General features: G+C 55.2%; 2 protein-coding genes and 2 long non-coding RNA genes across 28 annotated transcripts; 3 read left to right on the top strand and 1 right to left on the bottom strand.

Annotated features, from left to right (window-relative positions):
• Window positions 1–30: 30 nt before the first annotated feature.
• Window positions 31–3,581, top strand: LOC121063067. Of its 25 annotated transcripts, none has more exons than XR_005815821.1 (8): window positions 31–125; window positions 438–479; window positions 778–941; window positions 1,213–1,276; window positions 1,631–1,776; window positions 1,840–2,216; window positions 2,301–2,385; window positions 2,554–3,072. It is a non-coding gene; the product is annotated as an uncharacterized LOC121063067 (long non-coding RNA). The 25 variants fall into 25 exon arrangements; XR_005815815.1 differs by having other exon boundaries at window positions 438–500; XR_005815814.1 differs by having other exon boundaries at window positions 438–521.
• A 1,287-nt stretch (window positions 3,582–4,868) lies between these two features.
• On the bottom strand, window positions 4,869–8,668 carry LOC121063065. Its single transcript, XM_040543401.1, has 8 exons — window positions 7,783–8,668; window positions 7,463–7,524; window positions 6,953–7,106; window positions 6,500–6,756; window positions 6,270–6,355; window positions 5,969–6,093; window positions 5,547–5,661; window positions 4,869–5,340 (listed from the first exon to the last, which is right to left on the bottom strand). Exons 1-8 carry the CDS (start codon window positions 7,910–7,912, stop codon window positions 4,884–4,886), a joined length of 1,386 nt encoding a protein of 461 aa, XP_040399335.1. The 5' UTR covers window positions 7,913–8,668; the 3' UTR covers window positions 4,869–4,883.
• Window positions 7,644–15,940, top strand: LOC121063066. Its single transcript, XR_005815811.1, has 3 exons — window positions 7,644–7,657; window positions 15,728–15,820; window positions 15,893–15,940. It is a non-coding gene; the product is annotated as an uncharacterized LOC121063066 (long non-coding RNA).
• A 2,360-nt stretch (window positions 15,941–18,300) lies between these two features.
• On the top strand, window positions 18,301–22,109 carry LOC121063064. Its single transcript, XM_040543400.1, is given in 10 exon segments — window positions 18,301–18,445; window positions 18,661–18,722; window positions 19,018–19,171; window positions 19,374–19,548; window positions 19,550–19,610; window positions 19,833–19,918; window positions 20,264–20,379; window positions 20,495–20,591; window positions 20,757–21,327; window positions 22,043–22,109. Coding segments are annotated over 9 exon segments (1,398 nt in total). The 5' UTR covers window positions 18,301–18,315; the 3' UTR covers window positions 21,274–21,327; window positions 22,043–22,109.
• The last annotated feature ends 4,655 nt before the right edge of the window (window positions 22,110–26,764 follow it).

The following is a 26,764-nucleotide window of genomic DNA, read 5'->3' as shown; positions in this document are numbered from 1 at the left end:
GTTTGGGCCCTGAGAGAAGGGTTTGGGGCGTAAAGAGAGGGGTTTGGGCCCTAAGGAGAAGGGTTTCGGGCCTATAGACAAAGGTTTGGGCCCTAAAGAGAAGTGTTTGGGCCCTAAAGAGAAGGGTTTGGGCCCTAAATAGGGGTTTGGGGCCTAAAGAGAAGGGATTGGGACCTAAAGAGAAGGGATTGGGCCCTAAAGAGAGGGGTTTGAGGCCTAAAGAGAAGGGTTTGGGGCCTAAAGAGAAGGGTTTGGACCCTAAGGAGAAGGGTTTCGGGCCTATAGGCAAAGGTTTGGACGCTAAAGAGAAGGGTTTGAGGCCTAAAGAGAAGGTTTGCGGCCTAAAGGGAGGGGTTTGGGGCATAAAGATAGGGGTTTGGGCACTAAAAAGAAGTGTTTGGGCCCTAAGGAGAAGGGTTTGGGGCCTATAGACAAAGGTTTGGGGCCTAAAGAGAGGGGTTTGGGGCCTAAAGAGAAGGGTTTGGGGCCTAAAGAGAGGGGTTTGGGGCCTAAAGAGAGGGGTTTGGGGCCTAAGGACAGGGGTTTGGGGCGTAAAGAGAGGGGTTTGGGGCATAAAGAGAAGGGTTTGGGGCCTAAAGAGAAGGGAAGGATTTGTGGCGTAAAGAGAAGGGTTTGGGCCCTAAAGAGGAGGGTTTCGGGCCTATAGACAACGGTTTGAACGCTAAAGAGAAGGGTTTGGGCCCTGAAGAGAAGGGTTTGGGGCGTAAAGAGAGGGGTTTGGCCCTAAGGAGAAGGGTTTCGGGCCTATAGACAAAGGTTTGGGCCCTAAAGAGAAGGGTTTGGGCCCTAAAGAGAAGGGTTTGGGCCCTAAAGAGAGGGGTTTGGGCCCTAAATAGGGGTTTGGGGCCTAAAGAGAAGGGTTTGGGCCCTAAATAGGGGTTTGGGCCCTAAAGAGAGGGGTTTGGGCCCTAAAGAGAAGGGTTTGAGGCCTAAAGAGAAGGGTTTGGGGCCTAAAGAGAAGGGATTGGGACCTAAAGATAAGGGATTGGGCCCTAAAGAGGAGGGTTAGGGCCCTAAAGAGAGGGGTTTGGGCCCTAAGAGAGGGGTTTGGGCCCTAAACAGAAGGGTTTGAGGCCTAAAGAGGAGGGTTTGGGGCCTAAAGAGAGGGTTTTGGGCCCATAATGAGAGGGGCTTTGGGCCTAAAGAGAGGGCTTAGGGGCAAAAGAGAAGGGTTTGGTCCCTAAAGAGAAGGGTTTGGGTCATAAAGAGAGGGGTTTGGGCCCTAAAGAGAGGGGTTTGGGCCCTAAAGAGAAGGGTTTGGGGCCTAAAGAGAGGGGTTTGGGCCCATAAAGAGCGGGGTTTGGGCCCTAAAGAGAGGCTTTGGTGCCTAAAGAGAAGGGATTGGGCCCTAAAGAGGAGGGTTTCGGGCCTATAGACAACGGTTTGAACGCTAAAGAGAAGGGTTTGGGCCCTGAAGAGAAGGGTTTGGGGCGTAAAGAGAGGGGTTTGGGCCCTAAGGAGAAGGGTTTCGGGCCTATAGACAAAGGTTTGGGCCCTAAAGAGAAGTGTTTGGGCCCTAAAGAGAAGGGTTTGGGCCCTAAATAGGGGTTTGGGGCCTAAAGAGAAGGGATTAGGACCTAAAGAGAAGGGATTGGGCCCTAAAGAGGAGGGTTTGGGCCCTAAAGAGAGGGGTTTGGGCCCTAAGAGAGGGGTTTGGGCCCTAAAGAGAAGGGTTTGAGGCCTAAAGAGAAGGGTTTGAGGCCTAAAGAGAAGGGTTTGAGGCCTAAAGAGGAGGGTTTGGGGCCTAAAGAGAGGGTTTTGGGCCCATAATGAGAGGGGCTTTGGGCCTAAAGAGAGGGCTTAGGGGCAAAAGAGAAGGGTTTGGTCCCTAAAGAGAAGGGTTTGGGTCATAAAGAGAGGGGTTTGGGCCCTAAAGAGAAGGGTTTGGGGCCTAAAGAGAGGGGTTTGGGCCCATAAAGAGAGGGCTTTGGGGCCTAAAGAGAGGGCTTTGGGGCCTAAAGAGAAGGGATTGGGCCCTAAAGAGGAGGGTTTCGGGCCTAAAGAGAGGGGTTTGGGCCCTAAAGAGAAGGGTTTGGGCCCTAAATAGGGGTTTGGGGCCTAAAGAGAAGGGATTGGGACCTAAAGAGAAGGGATTGGGCCCTAAAGAGAGGGGTTTGGGCCCTAAAGAGAAGGGTTTGAGGCCTAAAGAGAAGGGTTTGGGGCCTAAAGAGGAGGGTTTGGGGCCTAAAGAGAGGGTTTTGGGCCCATAATGCGAGGGGTTTTGGGCCTAAAGAGAGGGCTTAGGGGCAAAAGAGAAGGGTTTGAGGCCTAAAGAGAAGGGTTTGGGGCCTAAAGAGAAGGGTTTGGGTCATAAAGAGGAGGGTTTGGGCCCTAAAGAGAGGGGTTTGGGCCCTAAAGAGAAGGGTTTGGGGCCTAAAGAGAAGGGTTTGGGGCGTAAAGAGAGGGGTTTGGGCCCTAAAGAGAAGGGTTTGGGGCCCAAAAAGACGGGTTTGGGCCCATAAAGAGAAGGGTTTGGGGCCTAAAGAGAAGGGTTTGATGTGTAAAGAGAGGGGTTTGGGGCCTAAAGAGAAGGTTTGGACGCTAAAGAGAGGGGTTTGGGCCCTAAAGAGGAGGGTTTGGGGCCTAAAGAGAGGGGTTTGGGCCCATAAAGAGAGGGGTTTGGGGCCTAAAGAGAAGGGTTTGGGGCCTAAAGAGAAGGGTTTGGGCCCTAAAGAGAGGGGTTTGGGCCCTAAAGAGAGGGGTTTGGGCCCTAAAGAGAAGGGTTTGGGGCCTAAAGAGAAGGGTTTGGGGCGTAAAGAGAGGGGTCTGTGCCCTAAAGAGAAGGGTTTGGGGCCCAAAAAGACGGGTTTGGGCCCCAAAAGAGAAGGGTTTGGGCCCTAAAGAGAGGGGTTTGGGCCCTAAAGAGAAGGGTTTGGGCCCTAAAGAGAAGGGATTGGGCCCTAAAGAGAAGGGTTTGAGGCCTAAAGAGAAGGGATTGGGACCTAAAGAGAAGGGATTGGGCCCTAAAGAGGAGGGTTTGGGCCCTAAAGAGAGGGGTTTGAGGCCTAAAGAGAAGGGTTTGGGGCCTAAAGAGAAGGGTTTGGACCCTAAGGAGAAGGGTTTCGGGCCTATAGGCAAAGGTTTGGACACTAAAGAGAAGTGTTTAGGCCCTAAAGAGAAGGGTTTGAGGCCTAAAGAGAAGGTTTGCGGCCTAAAGGGAGGGGTTTGGGGCATAAAGATAGGGGTTTGGGCACTAAAAAGAAGTGTTTGGGCCCTAAGGAGAAGGGTTTGGGGCCTATAGACAAAGGTTTGGGGCCTAAAGAGAGAGGTTTGGGGACTAAAGAGAAGGGTTTGGGGCCTAAAGAGAGGGGTTTGGGCCCAAAAGAGAAGGGTTTGGGGCCTAAAGAGAAGGGAAGGATTTGTGGCGTAAAGAGAAGGGTTTGGGCCCTAAGGAGAAGGGTTTCAGGCCTATAGACAACGGTTTGGACACTGAAGAGGAGGGTTTGCGCCCTAAAGAGAAGGGTTTGTGGCCTAAAGAGAAGGGTTTGGGCCCTAAGGAGAAGGGTTTCGGGCCTATAGACAAAGGTTTGGGCCCTAAAGAGAGGGGTTTGGGGCCTAAATAGTAGGCAATTAGGCTCTAAAACTGACGGTGGAAGCCCTTTGAAGGAAGTTTTGGACCCCAGAATGAGGTATAGGAGACTGGAAATAACACTGATCTAAAAAATTAGTCTTTGGGCCATAAAAAGCAGGATCTGGATCCAAACTTGAGGTTTTGATAGTAAAACAAATGCTTTGATCTTAAAACTGATGCATTGGGCTCTAAAAAGCAGTTTGGGGTTCGGACCCTTAAAGGAAGCTTTGGGCCCTTACAATGGGGATGTGGACACTCAAATGTGGCTTTGGGTTCCAAAACAATGGCTTTGGGCCCTCAGAAGGGGGTTGGGACATTAAAAGTGGTGCTTTAGGCGAGTGCCATGCGACCGCTGCTGAGAGCAGCCAAAGCACCAGTGTGCCATCAGCACTGCCCCTGGCACAAATCCAGAACGGCACCACAAGGGCCGCTGTGACGAAAATTAACCCTAATTAGTTGTCCCTCCCGGGGTGAAATAAATGACAAACTGCACCGCACAAGTTCCATTCCTGCCCCTTCGGCATCTGCAGCCGCCTGCCCCAGGTCAGCCGGATGCAAATCCTTGTTTCTAAGCACTGCCTTGTCATGTCCCAACTAAAATAGCTCTTTGGGGAAAATAAAAATAAAAATTAAAGCAATCTTGCAGCAAAATAAATTTAGCAAACTTGTCAGTGCTATGGTTTCTTTGGTTTGGTTTAGTGTCTTTTTTTTGCTAATGTGAAAAAAGGAAGTGACCTCCGGACCTCAACCACCACCAGCCTCTAAGCTGAACACAACAGCCCTGGCGTGAGCTGCAGGGATCGCCCAGCTGCCAACATCTCCACCTCTCCCCAGCAAACTTCCCTTGCTCAGTGGAGAGAGGGCAGCATGTCCCACGGCCTCTGGCCTCTCTCTTTCTGCTTCCTGGCATAACAGCTTGGACTTGGGCACCTTGAGAGTGATCCGAGTGCCGTGGGTCAGCAGGATCCAGAGCCCAGCGCTGAATGAGCACCATGAAGGATGCGGTCGTCTGGCGTGGGTTTTGATCTGACCACTGATTTCTGCTGAAAGCTGCCTCCGCGTGCAGAGCATCTGGACGTGACGTCCTCCGTAAGAGGGAGAACATGCATGGAGATGCACATCCCTTCGTTCAACCTCCACCGATAACGCTGCAGAATGAAGTCTGAAAGCGAAAGCAGCCACTTGACCAGCACCAAGGGGGCTCCCAACAGCCCCCACTGCCCCCAGAACTCTGCCTGCCTACAAGGAGACAGCACCCAACAAGGACACACACACCAATCGTTTTCAGGTTTTACTTTTTGAGGTGACGCTTCCAAAGCTCCAGGATCTCAGACTGTGAAGGGGGCCTCTGCGGCCCCAGGTGCCTTGCTCTGGACGGTTCGGGTACCTTTGTCTTGGATGTACCGTCCAGGGTGGGCATCAGCAGGGAGGTGTTATAGTGGGGCCTCAGGGGCAGGCTCTCCTTGGAGCTCGATGGTGATATGATTATTTTGGGGACTTTCTTCACAGTCGGAGGTCTCAAAGGGTGAGACAGCTTCCTGTAGCTTGTCTTCGTTGGAGTTTCTGGCAGTCCACCACCACGGAGGGCTTTCTCCACTGCTTGCTCTTCTCCTGTGACCACCTGAGGTGTCGCTGCCTGTGCTTGGCTCGTCCCTGGTGTTTCATTTCCGGTTATGAGTTTGTCCTGGTCTTGGCTGGCCAAAGGCTGTTTTTTGGCAGGAGGCAGCCCCGGGATCGCTGGCAGCCAGCTGAAAACACATCAGAAAAGTCTGCCTGAGCACACGATGGCATTGAGGCCACATCCTGCACCCACAAGACGTGCGCCTGCTTGCACACCAGTGGCCCCATCCCACCCCTCCGGGTGCTGCCTTCAGCACTGCGGGGCAGCCCCAGCCTGGAGTGTTTGGGAAGAAAACAACCACGTAGAGCTCCGGCTGTGAGCCTCCAGCCTCACCTGATCCCAGACTTCTTCCCGTTCTCCGCTGCTTTTGTTTCCTTCAGCCATGGGATCTCGTATTTGGGGATACTCGAGCGCACAGTGAAAGGCAGGTCGAGCAATCCCGCTGAGGCTGGAAAGGACGGACGTGGTCAGAAGTGGGGTGCTGCTGCTGCCGACATCGTTCCCAGGGGGGTGCACAGGGTCTCGGATCCCCATCCTCCTGCCCTACCCACACACAGGCACCTTGGCCACTTCCCATCCCAGGGCTCGGTTTTGGGGAAGCCACCGAGATGTCGGGACAAAAGCCTGTGCCCAGCTGGCGGGCAGAAGCTTTGGGTCAAGCTGGGGCATTTGGAGCACCCTCACCAGGACATGAGCCCACTGGATCACAGAATTTGGCTGCCCGTGCCACGGGAAGGAGCCGGCCGCTGCTTTACCTTTCTTGCCTTGGCTGAGAGGTGGCAAGACCCCATCTTTCTTTTTCTTCTCCTCCCCGGGGAGTTTTCCTGAGGCCTTGGCGGGTTTCCTGGATGATGATTTGGGCACCAACTCCACGTCGAACCTGCACGCAAGGAGAAGACCCTGGTGTGACCTTCGGCACCAGCAGCCCTTTCTGCTCTCCATCATCGCCTGCTCATGGGCACGTTTTCACATTCCATGAAGGCCATTTTTGGCCAAACAGCACCGAACTGGAGCTGAGCAGCTGCATCGAGCAGCCAACTCGGCAAACATACTCACTCGGGGAAGATGACGACACGGCCAGAGGACATCAGGGAGGCCACGACTGCCAGCCGGGACACCACGGTGTCCATCAGCTGCGGGACCTGCAGGGGGGAGCACGGAGGTGTGAGGACATCCCTGGTGGTGGGGATCCCAAGACCCCAGAGCGGGCAGGACCGTCACTTTGGCCTGGCCCAAGCCATTCGGACACCACCTTTGGATTGCCCGGACCAAAACAAACCCCTCACCTTCAAAACCGCATTCTGAAGGTCCTCCTTTCCACACAGCATCTCCAGGAAGTCATAGTAGAATTTCATCTCCACCCCGGTGCCTTCGATGAGGAGCACCCCCACGTCCCTCAGGACGAGGGCGATGTTCTCCCCCTCCCGCAGGCACTGGGAGATGAGGGATATGGTGCCTCGGATGCAGCTGTCAGCTTTCTGCCAGGACACGCAGGCATTCGCCGCCACCTCGGCACGTCTCAGAGGCTCCAGCTTCTTATGGGCTGGAAAACCACACGGAGGGGATGGTGTCGGTCACCCGGCGGCCCTTCACGCATCTTCCCCACGCGCTGCTCGTTGCAGCCATCACCCAAATTGCCCCAGCTTTGGGCTGGCTCCATGGACCTGGCTTTTGAGCACGGAGGGGATGCCCCGTGTGCCCCGGCCGTACAGCCAGCAAGGTTTCATCCACCGCCTTACCTGGCAGGCTGCCCTTGCTATCCACAAGGTGGTGCGTGTTTATGAGGTTGGTGGCCAGGTGAAACACCGGCCACTGCAAAATCACAGCCCTGTCCCCAGCTTGGATCTGTTTCTGGATTATGTCGAAGGAGCCGAGAGTGGGAATTCGGACGCCCTGCGCGTGGAAGAGAAGGGCCGAAGGGTGAGGACCGGCCGGAGGAAGAGCTGGAGGTGGCCCCATCCCCGTCCTCTCCCTCCCCTTGCCCTTCCGAAAATGCTCTGCTGGAGTCAAGGCAGAAGCAGCTTGAGGGGACCCAGGGGCTTCCAATGGCTGGGATCAGCCCTGAGACACGACACCACCTACCACAACTGATACCGTGCTTGCGTGGTGCCTATCAGTCCCTCGGTGAGGACTTTTGGGGTGAGTTTTCTGCTTTCTGGTGAGGGGAAGAGTCACTGCAGTCCGTGGCCCTGGGCCGTAGGGACTGCACACTTCTCCAAGCAGAGAAGTTGGACGCGGCGCCAACCCACCTTGCATTGCAGGAGCTGCTGCAGCACGTAGCCGGCCACCGTATTCCAGACGTCTGTTTGCTCTGGAAGGCAAAGGAAAACCTGGTCACAGTGTCTGGTGGTCCCACACCTCCAGCAGCAGCCCCAGACCCGGGGTTTGGTGCCTGGTCATGCTGGGTCTGGTGGTCCCACAGCTCCAGCACCCCCAGACCTGGGGTTCGGTGGCAGATGAAAAGCCCCAACGGAGACACCCTGGGATGGCTCCAGCACTGGGTCTCGCCCAAGGAAAGCCCCAAATGTGGTTCACAACAACAGTCCCGTGGTGCTGGGGGTGCCCGTACCTTTGGTGGTGACGTTGGGCATCAGGCACCTGCGCTGCATGCTGTCCCAGAGTTCTATCCGGGTCGACTTCATGCAGGAGGATTTCCTCGCCTTGGCAGAGGTCGCGTTCTGGCTCATCTCTGCACTCATCCTCTGAACAATCCAGAGTGCAGGACAGGCGCCCACGTCCCCTTTTATACCCCAGCCAGCCAGGCCGTGTCACGGGGCCACTGTGACACGGCCACTGCTCTGCTGTGACACGGCCACCAGTGGCCGGCTGACCAGGGAGACTTGGGTCATAAGGCGCCAGCACCTCCCAGTCCACACCAGGTGTTTTGTGATTGTGGTTCAAGATGTTTCAAGGCCCCTGGATCTTTCTCAGATAAACTCTGACGACTTAAAGATGCGTCCTGTTAATACAAAAGGGTGTGATGGTGAGTGGAGAAGTGCGCTTTGGGTGGCTTTGTCCTTCTGTGGATCTCCACGTGCATTGTTTAAGCTGGTCAAGGAGTAATTATCATACCTACGGGCACAATAACACTGCCATACCTCTCTGTTTTGGGCCACCTCACTTGACGTGGGGTTGCTGTGTGATGGGTAGGACTGGTTTTGGGATGAGCACGAATACCGCAGTGTAATACCGCAGAATAACTCAGTGGTCTGGTGCCGTGCATACGGAGCTACTTCTATCACAGAGAAACCATTGAGGTCTGGGGGGCTTGAACTCACCAGATGTCTGCTAGGAAATGCCTAGCCTTCAGTAGGGCTTTTGACCCCATTTCCCACAGCATTCTCCTGGAGAAAATGGCTGCTCGAGGCCTGGACGGGTGTACGCTTCGTTGGGTTAAAAATCTGGGCCCAAAGAGTCGTGGTGAATGGGGTTAAATCCAGCTGGAGGCCGCTCACTGGTGCTGTCCCCCAGTGCCCACTATTGGGGCCACCGGATCCCGGCCAGCAGCAGGGTTTTGCTCCTAAGCTCTGCCAGGCCCACCCAAAAAGCCCTGCTCTTCCCAACACGCCTCCAAAGCAGCACCCAGCTGCAAACAAACCCTCTCCCCTCTGGCCACGAGCAGCCTCCTGCTTTGTTAGGCCTTCCCCACGCTGACAGGAGACGTGGCCTGGTGTGTCTGCGTGTCAGCAGAAGACACTATGGCACTGGAAAATGAGGTATTTGCAGCTAGTGAAGGAGGAGCCAAAGGTGGCAACTGAGCCAGCCCGTGGCTCAAAACTAAGGGCTCTGTGGAGAGCCCCCCTGGCCCCATAATTCTGCTTTCCTACAAGGCGCCAGCCCCCAGGAATGATGCAGACGTGGGTCACCCACCTCTTTGGCCACCTCAGGTGCAGCTCTCGCTACGCCGGGCACCCCAAGCCCTGCTCAGGGTGGCCAGGGCCACGGCCTGGAGAGCCCTGCTCTGGCCTTTGGTGGCTGAAACTGCACGGACCTGGCCCCCTTGAGTGTCACCGGCACCAAATGGAGGTGGAGCTGGGCTCCTCGTGCAGGCCGGCCAACGCTGCCAGCTCTGGAGGTTCTTGCAGCACTGGCCAGAACTTCTCAGCCCGCAGCTTCAGCACTCTTCTTGACTTGGACCTCGGTGGCTGAAGTCTGGCTGCCTTCTCACTGGGATGCTCAGATATGCTGTCCTCAGAGCTCGATGACGATAATACGGCTATTACGGGTGTTCTCAGCAGGACTGGGACTCCCCATGGGTACAGGAGCTTTTCTTGCATGGTTTCTGGCTCTTCACAGGGGCCTCTCACTGCTTCTTGTCCTTCTTTGCGCCGCTGAAGTTTCGCAGCCTTCACTTGACCCAGCTCTTGTGCTTGGGGCCTATGGATGCGGTTTTGTCCTGTGGTGGGCTGCCGAAAGCCTGCTTTTTGGCAGCGTAAGCCCCCGGGATCACTGGCAGCTGGCTGAAAGAACACATCAAGAGCAGTCGACCTGAGCACACGATGGCATTGGGGCCGCATCCTGCAGCAGGCTTAGGACGCACCCTGCTCTACTTGGAGTGGTTCAGGAGTACAGAGATAATAAGGACAGTTAACTGGAGAAACAGGGAAAGAAAGAGGTGAATAAATAGCCCTGCAGCTGCTCCAAGGGCAAGGCGAAAGGCCAGCCCAGCTCAGCTCGGCTCTGCCTTGCTCTCTTCCCTTCCCTTCCCTTCTCCCTTATGGCCTGGGGGAAAAAGCTCCAGCAGCCTCTGCTCCCCCTGCACGGAGCTGCCCTCCCTCTCTCCGCCTGCACTCGCAGCCTCTCCTTTCCCTCCTCCAGGGACATTCCCATCCACAAAGGCCCGAGGAGGGAAAAAGGAGCCAAGGAAGGCTCCCCAACACAGCCCCACTTCCCCCACCAGCTCGCGATGACTCCAGACGCCGCCCAGCACCAAAACCCCATTCTGCCCAGAAGCCACCCGCCTGCTCTCTCCAACCGGTGAGCTGGGAGCAGAGCAGAAATCGAGGCATGGCACGCCGTGACGATGCCTTACTGCTCCGAAAGGAACGGCCAGGGCAGGACACCAGCAGCACAGCTCCATCGCCAAGGGACACCCAAGGCTTCTGCGCCTTCCCCAAAGCGCTCCCAGACACGGACAGCAGGGGACTGAAGCCAGGAGGAGGCTGCAAGAACAACCCCCAACCGCCCTGACCGCTGCTTCTCCAGGCGCTGCCATCTGACGCCTGCACAAGGTGCTAAATCCCCAGGCACCAACAGCACCGTGCAGCCAGCTGCCACAAGGCAGCACCACGTCCCAAACACATGGCCTTCTGGAGGAATTTGGGGGCTTGGCAATGGAAAATGTGAAGAAAAGATGCACAGGAGACTGGGTAAGACGCAAATCTCGCAGCGGGAAACAAATGAGCACCATCGCCAGCAGCTGGAGCACTGCCCTGCATCCCGCACAGCTCGGCGCACACGCCATACACCGCCCTGGTGATGGCACCAGCTCAGGAGAACGTCCTCGTCCCACAGCCCCAAGCACAGGAGGGACAGCAGAGGACAGCAGGCGGCACTCTGGGCTGCGAGACGCTGACCAGGAGGAAAACAAAGCCTACATGGGAAAACACAGGTACATCGCGAGCAGCTGAGCACTCAACCACCTCTCGCAGGATGTTCCTGATATTTTCATGCATCTCCTTCCTGGTGGTCATCCTTCTGCACTCTGACAAATAACCTGGCCTGGTGTGTTTCATGTCTGAAACTCTTAGAGGAGGGCATGGGTCATAGAAACGAGGGTTTCAGCCCAAACCATTTTGCACTAAATAATGGGAGATTGTGCCCAAAAATCAGGCTTTGGACACTTCCGCAGAGGATGTGGACCCTAGAAATTAGCTGTTGGTCCCCAAATTGAAGCTTTTGACACAAAGAATGGGGTTTTGGACGTTGCAAGAGAGAGGTTGGCCCCTCTAAGTATGCTCTGAAGCAGCAGGAGAGGCTTTGGGACTGAAAAAGGCAGGTTTGGACATTATATGGCTGCTTTCCACTCTCAAAATGAGGCTTTCAGCTTTCCACATCAGTGTTGAGACTCTAGATACTACAAATTGGGCTTTGGCACTGCAGTGTGGGGTTTAAACACTTAAAGGAGGGCTTGTGCCATAGAAACGAGGGTTTCAGCCCAAACCATTTGGACACTCAAAAGCACTGCGTGGTCACCACAAGGAGGGCTCCGACTCCCCAGTAGGCCTCTGGGCCCTAAAATGAAGCTCCGCACTCCGAAGGCCAGGCCAGGGGCACTCCAGAAGATTCCTCCCTTTCTGCAGACCCCCGCATGGCGGCTGGGCGGCGCCCTCAGCACCAGTGCCCGTGCTCACGGCCCTGCGGCTCGCTGGGAGATGGAGTCCCCCAGCATGGCCGCCGGGACACGGCCTGAGGAGGGGAAATGGAGGAAGAACCAGCACCTGGAACTCCTCCAGGCGGGAGGGGAAACCCTGGCCCAGCTCAGCTCGGCTCTGCCTTGCTCGCCTGCCTTCCCTCCTCCCGTAGGGTGGAAGCTCAGGCGGTCTCTGCTCCCCGTCTGCCGCTGCCAACAAGGGGGGTTCCTTCCCGGAGAGGCCATGAAAAAGATCCCGCAGAGCGAAAATGTCCCAGGGGAACGTCCCTGACATGGCCCCGCTTCCAGCACGGCTTGGGCTGATTGCAGAGCCACAGCCCACATGGAAAACTTCATCCTGATACCGGTGAGACCGCATCGTGAACAAATCAGAACTCAGCCATCTTTCACAAAACATTCCTCATGTTTTCCTCCATCTCATGGTCCTCACGGTCCAAAGACTGATGGATTTCTGGAAAACAAGAGAAACGCCTCTGAGTCAGCACTGCCACTTTTTGGAGCTCTTTGCCCACACGCAGACCCCGGGCATGGCTTCAGGCCACAACACCGAGGGCAGGGCCGCCATTTCCCTCCCTCCCTTTACCCCTTCACCAGACCCCGGCCAGCAGCAGGGTTTTGCTCCTAAGCTCTGCCAGGCCCACCCAAAAAGCCCTGCTCTTCCCAACACGCCTCCAAAGCAGCACCCAGCTGCAAACAAACCCTCTCCCCTCTGGCCACGAGCAGCCTCCTGCTTTGTTAGGCCTTCCCCGCGCTGACAGGAGACGTGGCCTGGTGTGTCTGCGTGTCAGCAGAAGGGAGGACAGCACTGCAAAAGGAGGGACCTGTGTCTGATGGCTGCAGGGAATGCAGCCATCCCATCGACCAGAACCAAGGGGGCTCCCATCAGTCCCCACTGCCCCAAAAACTCTGCCTTCTTACAAGGAGACAGCACCCAGCAAGGACTCAAATGTGAATCCACAGCTTCTCCCTGCCACTACCTCAAAGGAGGTTGGAGCAGGGTAGGGATCATTCCAATGATTCTATTGTTCAAAATATTGCTTTGGTCTGAAAAATTATCATTTGGGGCCAAAAGGAGGGCTTTTGACCCCCAAAGGGAAGCTTTAGACCATAAAAAGAACGTTTGGGCTGCGAAAATGAGGGCTTAGGTCCTAAGAATGAGACTTTGAGGCTTTTGACTCTAAAAATGAGACTTTGGATAATATAGTGATTGGGCTCAAAAAATGATGATTTGGACATGAAAATTTGAGGCTTTGAACATTAACATGAGGTTTTGGTTCATATATGAGACTTTGTGCGCTAAAAATGGAAGTTTGGAAAGACAAAAGAGGCTTTGGATCTTAACGTTGGTCTTGACCCTGAAAATGAATCTTTAGACAGTAAAATGAGGCTTTGTACTGACTGACTGATGGTTTTAACCGTAATATTGAGGCTTTGGACTGATCAAATGAGCATTTTGGCCCTAAAAACATGACTTTGAGTAATGAAAATGAGGCTCTGGACCCTAAAAATGAGGTTTTAGTTACAAACAGATGACACTCTGGTGCCTAAAATGAAGATTTGGATGACAAAAATGAGACTTTAGACTCTAAAATGAGGGTGTGAGCTTAACACTGAGCTTGGATTCTCAGTGGAGGCTCTGGACACTGAAAATGAGGCTTTGAATCCTGAAACTGGAGCTTTGGCCCCTCCAAAAGGGGCTGTGGGGTCAAAGAATGAGGCTCTGTGTCCTAAACATGAGGCTTTGGACTGAGCAAAGGAGGATTTGAGCCCTAAACATGAGGCTTTGGAAACTGAAAATGAGGCTCTGGACTCTAAAAGCAAAAGTTCACATGCTGGTGGAGTTCATGGTCTTGACGGTTACGGGCCTGGTGAAGAGTAAAGCCTGGACTCTGAATTTTAGGAGAGCAAAATTCCAGTTGTTTAAAGAATTAGTGGATGAGATGATCCCTTGGGAAATTGTGTGTAGGTGTAAATGAAATGAATGGAGCTGGCAACTTTTTAAGGACAATTCAAAGGATCATAGAATCACAGAATATCCTGAGTTGGAAGGGACCCACAAGGATCAGAGAATCATAGAATGGCTCGGGTTGGAAGGGACCTTAAAGATCATCCAGTTCCAACCCCCCTGCAATGGGCAGGGATGCCCCCCACTAGATCAGGATGCCCGGGGCCTCATCCAGCCTGGCCTTGAACACCTCCAGGGATGGGGCATCCACAGCCTCTCTGGGCAACCTGTTCCAGTGCCTCACCACGCTCTGAGTGAAGAATTTCGTCTTCATTTCTAATCTAAATCTCCCCTTTTAGTTTAAAACCATTCCCTCTTGTCCTGTCATTGTCTGCCCAAGCAAAAATTTGCTCTCCATCTTTTTTATAAACACCCTGTAAGTACTGAAAAGCTGCAACGAGGTGAGGCTCACCGGTCTGTAGTTCCCCAGGTCCTACCCTTTTTAAAAATAAGAGTGATGTTTCCCTTTTTCCAGCCACCAGGGACTCACCTGACTGCCAGGGCTTGTCAAATGCGATGGGGAGAGTCTTGGCAACTCCACCAGCCAGTTCCTTCAGGACCCTGGGATGCACGGCATCGGGTCCCATGACCTTGTGTATGGTCATGGTCCTCAGGTGGTCCTGAACCCAACCTTCACTTACAGTCGAAGGGATTTGGGTCCCCCACTCCCTGCCAAGAGCTTCAGGGACTTGAGAGATGGAGGAAGAGTGACAGCCAGTAGAGACTAGGCAAAAAAAAAAATAAAATGTTGAGTATTTCAGCCATCCCTACAAGTCTGGTGGCAGTCCTGTACACTTCCCGGGCCATGTCTCTACGAGCAAACTAGAGAGGACAGGACAAACTAGAGCGATGGGTGATCACCAACTGTATGAAGTCTGGATTCTCCACCCAGAGGTGGTCGCACACTGGGACAGGCTCCCCAAGGCAGTGGTCACAGCACCGAGCCTGCCGGGGTTCAAGAAGCCTTTGGACAACGCTCTCAGACATGTGGTCTGATTTTTTGGGTGGTCCTCTGAGGACCCAGAAGTTGGATTTGGTGATTCTATCCTCGGCAGCCTCGCTGAGATGATCGGCCTTGGGGCAGGTGCGTTGTGCACCCCAGGCCCCCTGTTTTGGGGGCACTCCTGTCTCTGAAAGTTGCCATAAATCCTGAAGCAGAAGTGGGTTTCACAGGTCCCAAAGGCTCATTTTTGGCATCAGAGCTTTGGTTTTGGGTTTCGAAGCTTTCAGCTGAGCATCCACAGCTGCATTTTAAGGGCCCAGACCCTCATTTTCAGAACCCGAAGCCTCCTTTTAGGGTCCAGCCCCCATCTGAAGGGGCCAAGCCAAGCCATGAGCACCTCTGGCTGTGTTGTCCGAGAAAAATTTTGGATTCGTTACGGATGCAATGAGCTAATTCAGACACTAGGTCGAGATATTGTTTTATGTCAGAACTGCACAAGCCTGGGTACCACCGGCTGGTTTCCCACCAAGCTGGCACACCTAAAGGTTTTCCACACCACCCTTTGTACAGTCTCTTATCGCTTCATTTATGTATTAGCACAATCCTCTAGCTCCTAATTGTTTTTGTAATTAGCATACTGCTGACATGATGAAATCATTCCCTGCATCCTCAGAGGGGAAGGGTCCTCTGTCGGGCCAGGGTCTAGGGGTGTGATTTTTAGGATTATAATGAGGATAGCTCACAAGAGTTCATATTATTATATCTTATCATTGTTTTTTCAGCCAATTGTTTCCAACAAGTTGATTTTTAACAAACTCAAGGGCATGCGTGTCTGACTTTTCCTTACAAAATGGTCTTCCTGATTGAATAGTTTCTTAGGTATTCATCCTTCAGATATCCTCAAGGCCTGGCCATCTTTGTGCTTGCCTTGAAAGCATATTTTACGTCTTTTCTCATGGAACAAAGCCAATGAAACAAAATTGGCTTTTGTGTGGCCATAACTGGGAAGGGAGGGGCTTGAGGCTCTCCCCCTGTCTAAAATGTCCCCCCTTCCCCATTTTCTCCCCATTTCTCCCAGGTGCCCCCCCTCCAAGGGGATCTGGGTTTCCCCCCCATTACAGGGGACCCCCAGATGTCCCCCCCAGACAGCTCTGTCTTCTCTATGACCCCCCCCTCCCCTTAGGGGACCTCAGTGCCCCCCCTCCCGGGGACCAACGCCATGGTGGAGGAGCTGGTGCCACTGCTGGAGCCCCCCCGACTGAAGTCTTCCTCGACCTCTGGAACATGTGAGTGGGGATGGGGGGGGTGACAGGGGTGACAGGGACAGGGGGTGACCTCGCTGTTGTCCCCTCCTCCAGGCTCCCTGATAACATGCACTCGTTGTCCCCCCCCAACAATCCCCTGGCCATAGTAAGTGGGGGGTCCCAGTGTCCCCAGAGGGACCCAGGGCTCTGGGCGCTCCTTCCCCAAGGGACCCGCAGGTCCCCAAAGGACCCCACGCGTCCCCAAAGGACCCCAGCACCTGTGTGTCCCCAACGGGGTCCTGGATTTCCAGGGGTCCCCAAAAAACACCCAGGCCTGTGGGTGCTTCTCAAAAGGGGCTGTGGCACCCAGCTGTCCCCAGAAGGGACCTGGGTGTCCCCAGTGAGGGCCTGGGTGTCTGGCTGTGCTCCCAAAAGTGTCCCCAAGGGACCCTGGGCTCTGGGTGATGCCTGAAAAGGACCCGTGTGTCCCCAGAGAGACGTGGGTGTCCCCAGAAGGCACCCAGACTTCCAGCTGCTCCTTCCCTGAAGGACTCGGCTGTCCCCAAAAGGGACCTGGATGACTCCAAAAAGGAACCCTGGCCCCCAGCTGTCCCCAAAAGGGGCTTGGGTGTCCCCAAAAGGGACCTGGATGACCCCAAAAAGGGACGCTGGCACCCAGCTGTCCCCAGAATGGGTTTGGGTGTCCCCAGAGGGACATCTAGCTGTCCCCAAAAGAGAGCTGGGTGTCTGGGTGTGCTTCCAAAAGGGGCCTGTGACCTGGCCACTGATCGAGCAGACAGGAACAATCTCGTGGATAATTAAGGGCAGCCTGCCAGGTAAGGCAGTGGATGAAACCTTGCTGGCTGCACGGCCGGGGCACACGGGGCATCGCCTCCGTGCTCAAAAGCCAGGACCATGGAGCCAGCCCAAAGCTGGGGCAATTTGGGTGATGGCTGCAACGAGCAGAGCGTGGGGAAAAAAGAAGGCAGTAAGCACTTCCTCCGTTTAGGCTGAAACCCCCTTTTATGGCCCAAGCCCTCCTTTAAGAGTCTCAAACCCCCACTTTGAAGTTCCACAGCCTAATTCAAAGTATCCACAGTCCCATTCCTGTGTTCAAACACCAACATTGAAAGCTCAGAACCTCATTTTGAGAGTGGAACGCAGCCATATAAGGTCCAAACCTGCCTTTTTGGGGGTCTAAAGCCTCTCCTGCTGCTTCAGAGTATACTTAGAGGGGCCAGAAGCTGGCCCCAGTACTGGGCCCTGGGGGACAGCACCAGTGACCGGCCTCCAGCTGGATGTAACTCCATTCACCACAACTCTTTGGGCCCAGCCACCCAGTCAGTTTTTAACTCAACGAAGCGTAAACCTGTCCAGGCCTTGAGCTGCCAGTTTCTCTATGAGAATGGTGTGGGAAATGGTGTCAAAAGCCCTTCTAAAGTTTAGGCAGACTGCATCCACAGCCTTTCCCTCATCCACTGAGCACATCACATTGTCGTAGAAGGAGATGAGGTTTGACAATCAGGACCTGCCTTTGATAAACCTGTGCTGACTGGGCCTGATCGCCTGGTTGTCCTTAAGTGCCATGTGGTGGCACTCAGGATAATCTGCTCCATGAGCTTCCCTGGCACCGAGGTCAGACTGACAGGCCTGCAGTTCCCCGGATCCTCCTTCTGCCCCTTCTTGTAGATGCACGTCACATTTGCTGGCCACCAGTCGGCTGGGACGTCCCTGAAACAGCCCTCTCTGGGCTGGTTCTTCCTCCATTTCCCCTCCTCAGGCCGTGTCCCGGCGGCCATGCTGGGGGACTCCATCTCCCAGCGAGCCGCAGGGCCGTGAGCACGGGCACTGGTGCTGAGGGCGCCGCCCAGCCGCCATGCGGGGGTCTGCAGAAAGGGAGGAATCTTCTGGAGTGCCCCTGGCCTGGCCTTCGGAGTGCGGAGCTTCATTTTAGGGCCCAGAGGCCTACTGGGGAGTCGGAGCCCTCCTTGTGGTGACCACGCAGTGCTTTTGAGTGTCCAAATGGTTTGGGCTGAAACCCTCGTTTCTATGGCACAAGCCCTCCTTTAAGTGTTTAAACCCCACACTGCAGTGCCAAAGCCCAATTTGTAGTATCTAGAGTCTCAACACTGATGTGGAAAGCTGAAAGCCTCATTTTGAGAGTGGAAAGCAGCCATATAATGTCCAAACCTGCCTTTTTCAGTCCCAAAGCCTCTCCTGCTGCTTCAGAGCATACTTAGAGGGGCCAGCTTCTCTTTTGTAACGTCCAAAACCCCATTCTTTGTGTCAAAAGCTTCAATTTGGGGACCAACGGCTAATTTCTAGGGTCCACATCCTCTGCGGAAGTGTCCAAAGCCTGATTTTTGGGCACAATCTCCCATTACTTAGTGCAAACACTCATTTTTTTTTTGCTGGTGGTGATGTCATTGGTGGTCATGTCGGCGGTGGCCGTGTCCCAGTGGCCCCGTGACACGGCCTGGCTGGGGTACAAAAGGGGGAGGTGGGCGCCGGGTCCTGCACTCTAGATTGTCCGGAGGATGAGCGCAGGGAAGAACCCGCGAGTGACCTTTGCCAACGACGTGAAACCCGCCTGCGTGAGGTGGACCCAGATGGATTTCTGGGATGGGATGAAGCATGGATGCTTGATGCCCCAAATCACTGCCAAAGGTACGGGCACCCCCGGCACCGCAGGAGTGTGGCTGACCCACATTTGGGGCTTTCCGTGGGGGGGACGCGGCTCTGCAGTCATCTCTGGGGAGTCTCTGTTTGGGGCCGGAGATGTGATGGCTCTTTTCATCTGCCACCAAAACGCGAGGCTGGGGGTGCTGGGAGGGTGGCAGCCACCAGACGCAGAGCGTGACCTGATTTTCTTTGCCTTCCAGATCAAAAATCTGTCTGGGATGCAGTGTCTGTCTACATCCAGGAGCACCTCTTGCTTCACCAGGTAGGTTGGCACCCACGTCGCCCTTGTTCCCCTCCTCAAAAGCAGGAAACTCACCCCAAAAGTCCCCACCAAGAGACCAATAGGTATCGCACAAGCGCGGTGTTGCTTGTGGTAGGTGGTGTGGTATCTCAGGGCTGATCCCAGTCGCTGGAAGCCCCTGGATCCCCTCAGCCTGGCTTCCAGCATCGGGAAGGGCACAGCAGGACCTGAAGCACCGTCCCTGGATGGGACCACCTCCGGCTCTTCCTCCAGCTGATCCTTAACCTTCGTCCCTTCTGTTCTCGTCCACTTGCAGGGTGTCCGTATTCCTGCCCTTGGCTCCTTTGATGTTGTCCCCAAATGGGTCAAGGTTGGGAATGAGACAATAATTTTCCTGAAGCCTGTGTTTTACATGGCCAGGAACCTTATAGTTTCTCACAACCTCATGGACAACAAGGAGTACCTGCCAGGTAAGAGGGTGCATGAATCACTTGCTGCGTGGATGCTCCCCTCCCTGGATCTCAGATGCTTCTCAGAAGTAAAGTGTCCCCTGCACGGAGCAGGTCCCAAACCGAAGCCTTTCTGGGCGATGACTGCAATGAGCAGCACCTGGGGAACACGCGGGGAAGGGCCGCTGGTGACCGACTCCATCCCTCTTGTTTGGTTTTCTAGGCCATAAGGAGCTGGAACCCCTCAAATTTGGTGAGGTGGCTGCAGCTGCCTCTGTGTCCTGGAAGAAGGTGGAGGGCTGCATCCAAGGCACAATGTCCCTCATCTCTCGCTGCGTGGGGAAGGGGGAGAACATCGCCCTCGTCCTGACGGACGTAGGGGTGCTCCTCATCGAAGGCACAAAGGAAATTCTATTATGAATTCCTGGAGGTGTTGTCTGGGAAGGAGAACCTTCAGAAGGTGAGGGTTTTGTTTTCCCCACGGCCTGGGCAGCCTCACAAGGGTGCAGTAGCAATGCCTGCCCTTGGCCCACCCGTACCTCTTGGGTTGGATCTCTTGGCCAACCTCTTGGGGTGGCCAAGAGCTGTGGTCCTGCTGGCTCCCGCTGCCCTGGGCTCCTCCAGGACCGAGTGCCTCGGCCAGGCAGAGGACATTTGCCATCTCCATGCTCCTCCACTGCAGGTCCCCCAGCTGATGGACGTGGTGGTGTCGCGGCTGGAACCCGTGGCCTCCCTGACCTTCTCTGGCCGTGTCATCATCTTTCCTAAGTAAGTATGTTTGCGGCTGTGGCCGCTGCTCCGGTTCGGTAGCGTTTGCTCCTTGCACCCATGGGTGCCCAGCCATGGGGACACAGGGCAGCAACTGCTGTTGGTGTCCCCGTGCTGCGGTCATTGCTGTGAGGTAGATCTGATGGGACAGATGGAGGAACTGAGGCAACGTCTGCTTCCCATCGAGGGCTGGGCTTCTTTGCTGGGTGACCCCATTCCCCAGGACAGTCCTTGGGGATGGGGCCTTTATGGCAATGTGAAAATGTCTCCGTGAGCGGGTGAGCGTGGAGAGTAGCAAGGGCTGGTGGTGCCATGGGTCACGTCAATCTCTTCTCCTTGTGCCAGGTTTGAAATGGAGAGTGTGCCCAAACCACCACCACGCAGAGGCCATCTCAAGGCCCATGATGGTGACAAGCAGAAGAAGGAAGGGGCTTTGCCAGCTCTCAGGCAGGGCAAGAAAGGTAAAGCAGCTTCTGGCTCCTTTCCACAGCATGGGCTGCCAACTTTTGTGATCTGTGGGGAAAATCTCTTCTGTGGTGATGCTCTTCTGACGATGTCTTTCCTTCACAATTCCAGTGGGATTTTTGTCCCTCAGCCGCTCACAGATGACAACACAAGCGGCCTCTCAGCAGTGGGAAAAGGCGGTGATAAAGCAGAGGACGGCCTTGCTCAGGTGAGGATGGAGGGACCGGAGGGGTGGGATGGGGCTGCCGGGAGCCCTCCACTTCTCAGGGCTGCCCCCTTTGTGCTGCAACCATGGGGGATGCCTGGGGGGCGCAGGCTGCGGCCCCAATGCCGTTGCTCACTCAGGCAGAGCTGACCCGGATTTTCCTTTCAGCAAGCTACCAGCGATCCCGGAGCTGCTTCCTCAGAAGGGCAGAGGCCCACCACAGGGCAAATCTGCAAGCAGAGGCCAAGCAGGAGACCTGGGCCGAGCAAAGGCAGCCAAAGGCTGGAGGTTCGGAAGGGAAGGAGCAGAGAAATTTCTCTGTGAAGCCGAAATGCTGAAGGCAGCTGCAGGAAGGCGCTCCCACCCTCGAGAGGCCACCACGCTGACGGTCCCTGTCATAAGCATCCTATCGCCAGTGAGCTCGGAGGCCAGCCTCCCCGAGGAACCCACCTACAATGTCTTTAAACTACAGCCACCGAGGGGCGAGGCAGTGCAGCTGCTAAAATCGAGGCCCGAGTCTTTCTGGTCGCTGATGAAAGAACCTCAGAAGAAGGTGCTGTCAGCACACAGCACAAAGAGCCCCCAGACGCTGCCACCGCTGTGTGAAGCGCCCGTGTCACTGCAGCCCTATCCACCAAAGGGCAGACCAGGGATCTCCAGGACGGAGAGGCCCTGGCCACACTGATCAGGGCTTGCAGTGCCCTGAGGAGAGATCGTTCCTCTGGAGGAGGCCGGACAGGTATGGGATTCGAAGAACCATAGGAGCATTTAGGTTTGAAAAGCCCTCTGCGATGATCAAGTCCAACCATGAACCTAGCACTGCCAAGTCTGCCACTAAACGATGTCTGTAAGCATCAGATCTCCACATCTTCTGAATACCTCCAGTGATGGTGACTCAACAACATCCCCGGGCCCCTGTACCATTGCCCTACAAGGCTTTCAGCGAAGAAATGTTTCCTAATATCCAACCTTAACCTCCCCTGGGGTAACTTGAGACCATTTCAATGTTCTGTCGCTTGTTGCGTGGGAGAAGATCCCTACCCTGCACAACCTCCTCTGAGGTAATGGTAGGGAGAAGTTGTAGATTCCTCCTTTTGCAGTGCTGTCCTCCCTTCTGCTGACACGCAGACACACCAGGCCACGTCTCCTGTCAGCGTGGGGAAGGCCTAACAAAGCAGGAGGCTGCTCGTGGCCAGAGGGGAGAGGGTTTGTTTGCAGCTGGGTGCTGCTTTGGAGGCGTGTTGGGAAGAGCAGGGCTTTTTGGGTGGGCCTGGCAGAGCTTAGGAGCAAAACCCTGCTGCTGGCCGGGGTCTGGTGAAGGGGTAAAGGGAGGGAGGGAAATGGCGGCCCTGCCCTCGGTGTTGTGGCCTGAAGCCATGCCCGGGGTCTGCGTGTGGGCAAAGAGCTCCAAAAAGTGGCAGTGCTGACTCAGAGGCGTTTCTCTTGTTTTCCAGAAATCCATCAGTCTTTGGACCGTGAGGACCATGAGATGGAGGAAAACATGAGGAATGTTTTGTGAAAGATGGTTGAGTTCTGATTTGTTCACGATGCGGTCTCACCGGTATCAGGATGAAGTTTTCCATGTGGGCTGTGGCTCTGCAATCAGCCCAAGCCGTGCTGGAAGCGGGGCCATGTCAGGGACGTTCCCCTGGGACATTTTCGCTCTGCGGGATCTTTTTCATGGCCTCTCCGGGAAGGAACCCCCCTTGTTGGCAGCGGCAGACGGGGAGCAGAGACCGCCTGAGCTTCCACCCTACGGGAGGAGGGAAGGCAGGCGAGCAAGGCAGAGCCGAGCTGAGCTGGGCCAGGGTTTCCCCTCCCGCCTGGAGGAGTTCCAGGTGCTGGTTCTTCCTCCATTTCCCCTCCTCAGGCCGTGTCCCGGCGGCCATGCTGGGGGACTCCATCTCCCAGCGAGCCGCAGGGCCGTGAGCACGGGCACTGGTGCTGAGGGCGCCGCCCAGCCGCCATGCGGGGGTCTGCAGAAAGGGAGGAATCTTCTGGAGTGCCCCTGGCCTGGCCTTCGGAGTGCGGAGCTTCATTTTAGGGCCCAGAGGCCTACTGGGGAGTCGGAGCCCTCCTTGTGGTGACCACGCAGTGCTTTTGAGTGTCCAAATGGTTTGGGCTGAAACCCTCGTTTCTATGGCACAAGCCCTCCTTTAAGTGTTTAAACCCCACACTGCAGTGCCAAAGCCCAATTTGTAGTATCTAGAGTCTCAACACTGATGTGGAAAGCTGAAAGCCTCATTTTGAGAGTGGAAAGCAGCCATATAATGTCCAAACCTGCCTTTTTCAGTCCCAAAGCCTCTCCTGCTGCTTCAGAGCATACTTAGAGGGGCCAACCTCTCTCTTGCAACGTCCAAAACCCCATTCTTTGTGTCAAAAGCTTCAATTTGGGGACCAACAGCTAATTTCTAGGGTCCACATCCTCTGCGGAAGTGTCCAAAGCCTGATTTTTGGGCACAATCTCCCATTATTTAGTGCAAAATGGTTTGGGCTGAAACCCTCGTTTCTATGACCCATGCCCTCCTCTAAGAGTTTCAGACATGAAACACACCAGGCCAGGTTATTTGTCAGAGTGCAGAAGGATGACCACCAGGAAGGAGATGCATGAAAATATCAGGAACATCCTGCGAGAGGTGGTTGAGTGCTCAGCTGCTCGCGATGTACCTGTGTTTTCCCATGTAGGCTTTGTTTTCCTCCTGGTCAGCGTCTCGCAGCCCAGAGTGCCGCCTGCTGTCCTCTGCTGTCCCTCCTGTGCTTGGGGCTGTGGGACGAGGACGTTCTCCTGAGCTGGTGCCATCACCAGGGCGGTGTATGGCGTGTGCGCCGAGCTGTGCGGGATGCAGGGCAGTGCTCCAGCTGCTGGCGATGGTGCTCATTTGTTTCCCGCTGCGAGATTTGCGTCTTACCCAGTCTCCTGTGCATCTTTTCTTCACATTTTCCATTGCCAAGCCCCCAAATTCCTCCAGAAGGCCATGTGTTTGGGACGTGGTGCTGCCTTGTGGCAGCTGGCTGCACGGTGCTGTTGGTGCCTGGGGATTTAGCACCTTGTGCAGGCGTCAGATGGCAGCGCCTGGAGAAGCAGCGGTCAGGGCGGTTGGGGGTTGTTCTTGCAGCCTCCTCCTGGCTTCAGTCCCCTGCTGTCCGTGTCTGGGAGCGCTTTGGGGAAGGCGCAGAAGCCTTGGGTGTCCCTTGGCGATGGAGCTGTGCTGCTGGTGTCCTGCCCTGGCCGTTCCTTTCGGAGCAGTAAGGCATCGTCACGGCGTGCCATGCCTCGATTTCTGCTCTGCTCCCAGCTCACCGGTTGGAGAGAGCAGGCGGGTGGCTTCTGGGCAGAATGGGGTTTTGGTGCTGGGCGGCGTCTGGAGTCATCGCGAGCTGGTGGGGGAAGTGGGGCTGTGTTGGGGAGCCTTCCTTGGCTCCTTTTTCCCTCCTCGGGCCTTTGTGGATGGGAATGTCCCTGGAGGAGGGAAAGGAGAGGCTGCGAGTGCAGGCGGAGAGAGGGAGGGCAGCTCCGTGCAGGGGGAGCAGAGGCTGCTGGAGCTTTTTCCCCCAGGCCATAAGGGAGAAGGGAAGGGAAGAGAGCAAGGCAGAGCCGAGCTGAGCTGGGCTGGCCTTTCGCCTTGCCCTTGGAGCAGCTGCAGGGCTATTTATTCACCTCTTTCTTTCCCTGTTTCTCCAGTTAACTGTCCTTATTATCTCTGTACTCCTGAACCACTCCAAGTAGAGCAGGGTGCGTCCTAAGCCTGCTGCAGGATGCGGCCCCAATGCCATCGTGTGCTCAGGTCGACTCCTTTTGATGTGTTCTTTCAGCCAGCTGCCAGTGATCCCGGGGGCTTACGCTGCCAAAAAGCAGGCTTTCGGCAGCTCTAATAGCCGTATTATCGTCATCGAGCTCTGAGGACAGCATATCTGAGCATCCCAGTGAGAAGGCAGCCAGACTTCAGCCACCGAGGTCCAAGTCAAGAAGAGTGCTGAAGCTGCGGGCTGAGAAGTTCTGGCCAGTGCTGCAAGAACCTCCAGAGCTGGCAGCGTTGGCCGGCCTGCACGAGGAGCCCAGCTCCACCTCCATTTGGTGCCGGTGACACTCAAGGGGGCCAGGTCCGTGCAGTTTCAGCCACCAAAGGCCAGAGCAGGGCTCTCCAGGCCGTGGCCCTGGCCACCCTGAGCAGGGCTTGGGGTGCCCGGCGTAGCGAGAGCTGCACCTGAGGTGGCCAAAGAGGTGGGTGACCCACGTCTGCATCATTCCTGGGGGCTGGCGCCTTGTAGGAAAGCAGAATTATGGGGCCAGGGGGGCTCTCCACAGAGCCCTTAGTTTTGAGCCACGGGCTGGCTCAGTTGCCACCTTTGGCTCCTCCTTCACTAGCTGCAAATACCTCATTTTCCAGTGCCATAGTGTCTTCTGCTGACACGCAGACACACCAGGCCACGTCTCCTGTCAGCGTGGGGAAGGCCTAACAAAGCAGGAGGCTGCTCGTGGCCAGAGGGGAGAGGGTTTGTTTGCAGCTGGGTGCTGCTTTGGAGGCGTGTTGGGAAGAGCAGGGCTTTTTGGGTGGGCCTGGCAGAGCTTAGGAGCAAAACCCTGCTGCTGGCCGGGGTCTGGTGAAGGGGTAAAGGGAGGGAGGGAAATGGCGGCCCTGCCCTCGGTGTTGTGGCCTGAAGCCATGCCCGGGGTCTGCGTGTGGGCAAAGAGCTCCAAAAAGTGGCAGTGCTGACTCAGAGGTGTTTCTCTTGTTTTCCAGAAATCTTTGGTCCAGTCTTTGGACCATGAGGACCATGAGATGGAGGAAAACATGAGGAATGTTTTGTGAAAGATGGTTGAGTTCTGATTTGTTCACGATGCGGTCTCACCGGTATCAAGATGAAGTTTTCCATGTGGGCTGTGGCTCTGCAATCAGCCCAAGCCATGCTAGGATTGGGGCCATTGCAGGGAGGTGAGGCTGGCGTGGAAGCCCTGGTCTCCTCCATCCCAGGACTGCATTTCCAGCACGTCGGGGACCCTGTGTACGCCCCCCATGCCCGACCCAGGAGGGCTGAGGTTGGTTGGTGGGAAGCCAGGGAGAATCCCACCGGGACGGACAGGTGGTAGGTGCTCAATGCATCCTTGAGATAAGAGAGGAAAATGATCCTTGTGGGCATATTACTTCATGTGATTCTGTGGAAAATGGATCTGGTTGTGACATGTCAGTGCTGCTGGTTTCTTTCTGGTGTGGTGACTTAGGAAGTGAGCTCTTGGTTCTTCTGCTTCCTATTTTCAGTGTGGTTTTTGGCTTAGGGTCAGACCAGGACTATTTCATTCCAGACTAGAGGGGGAAACAAAGTGTATATAAGAATGATATGTCTCAGACAAAACTGCACTTTAGGAATTTAAATGTCTCCGTCCTGCCTCCGTTCAGATTTCATTCTGCAGCATTATCGGTGGAGGTTGAACGAAGGGATGTGCATCTCCATGCATGTTCTTCCTCTTACGGAGGACGTCACGTCCAGATGCTCTGCACGCAGAGGCAGCTTTCAGCAGAAATCAGTGGTCAGATCAAAATCCACGCCAGACGACCGCATCCTTCATGGTGCTCGTTCAGCGCTGGGCTCACACTGCTGGGCTCTGGACCCTGCTGACCCACGGCACTCGGATCACTCTCAAGGTGCCCAAGTCCAAGCTGTTATGCCAGGAAGCAGAAAGAGAGAGGCCAGAGGCCGTGGGACATGCTGCCCTCTCTCCACTGAGCAAGGGAAGCTTGCTGGGGAGAGGTGGAGATGTTGGCAGCTGGGCGATCCCTGCAGCTCACGCCAGGGCTGTTGTGTTCAGCTTAGAGGCTGGTGGTGGTTGAGGTCCGGAGGTCACTTCCTTTTTTCACATTAGCAAAAAAAAGACACTAAACCAAACCAAAGAAACCATAGCACTGACAAGTTTGCTAAATTTATTTTGCTGCAAGATTGCTTTAATTTTTATTTTTATTTTCCCCAAAGAGCTATTTTAGTTGGGACATGACAAGGCAGTGCTTAGAAACAAGGATTTGCATCCGGCTGACCTGGGGCAGGCGGCTGCAGATGCCGAAGGGGCAGGAATGGAACTTGTGCGGTGCAGTTTGTCATTTATTTCACCCCGGGAGGGACAACTAATTAGGGTTAATTTTCGTCACAGCGGCCCTTGTGGTGCCATTCTGGATTTGTGCCAG

The sequence above is a fragment of the Cygnus olor genome, unplaced genomic scaffold, assembly GCF_009769625.2.
Source record: "Cygnus olor isolate bCygOlo1 unplaced genomic scaffold, bCygOlo1.pri.v2 S100, whole genome shotgun sequence".
NCBI classification, from domain to species: domain Eukaryota; kingdom Metazoa; phylum Chordata; class Aves; order Anseriformes; family Anatidae; genus Cygnus; species Cygnus olor.
The sequence above is the reverse complement of the archived record's forward strand: the minus strand, read 5'-3'. Positions and strand labels throughout refer to the sequence as shown.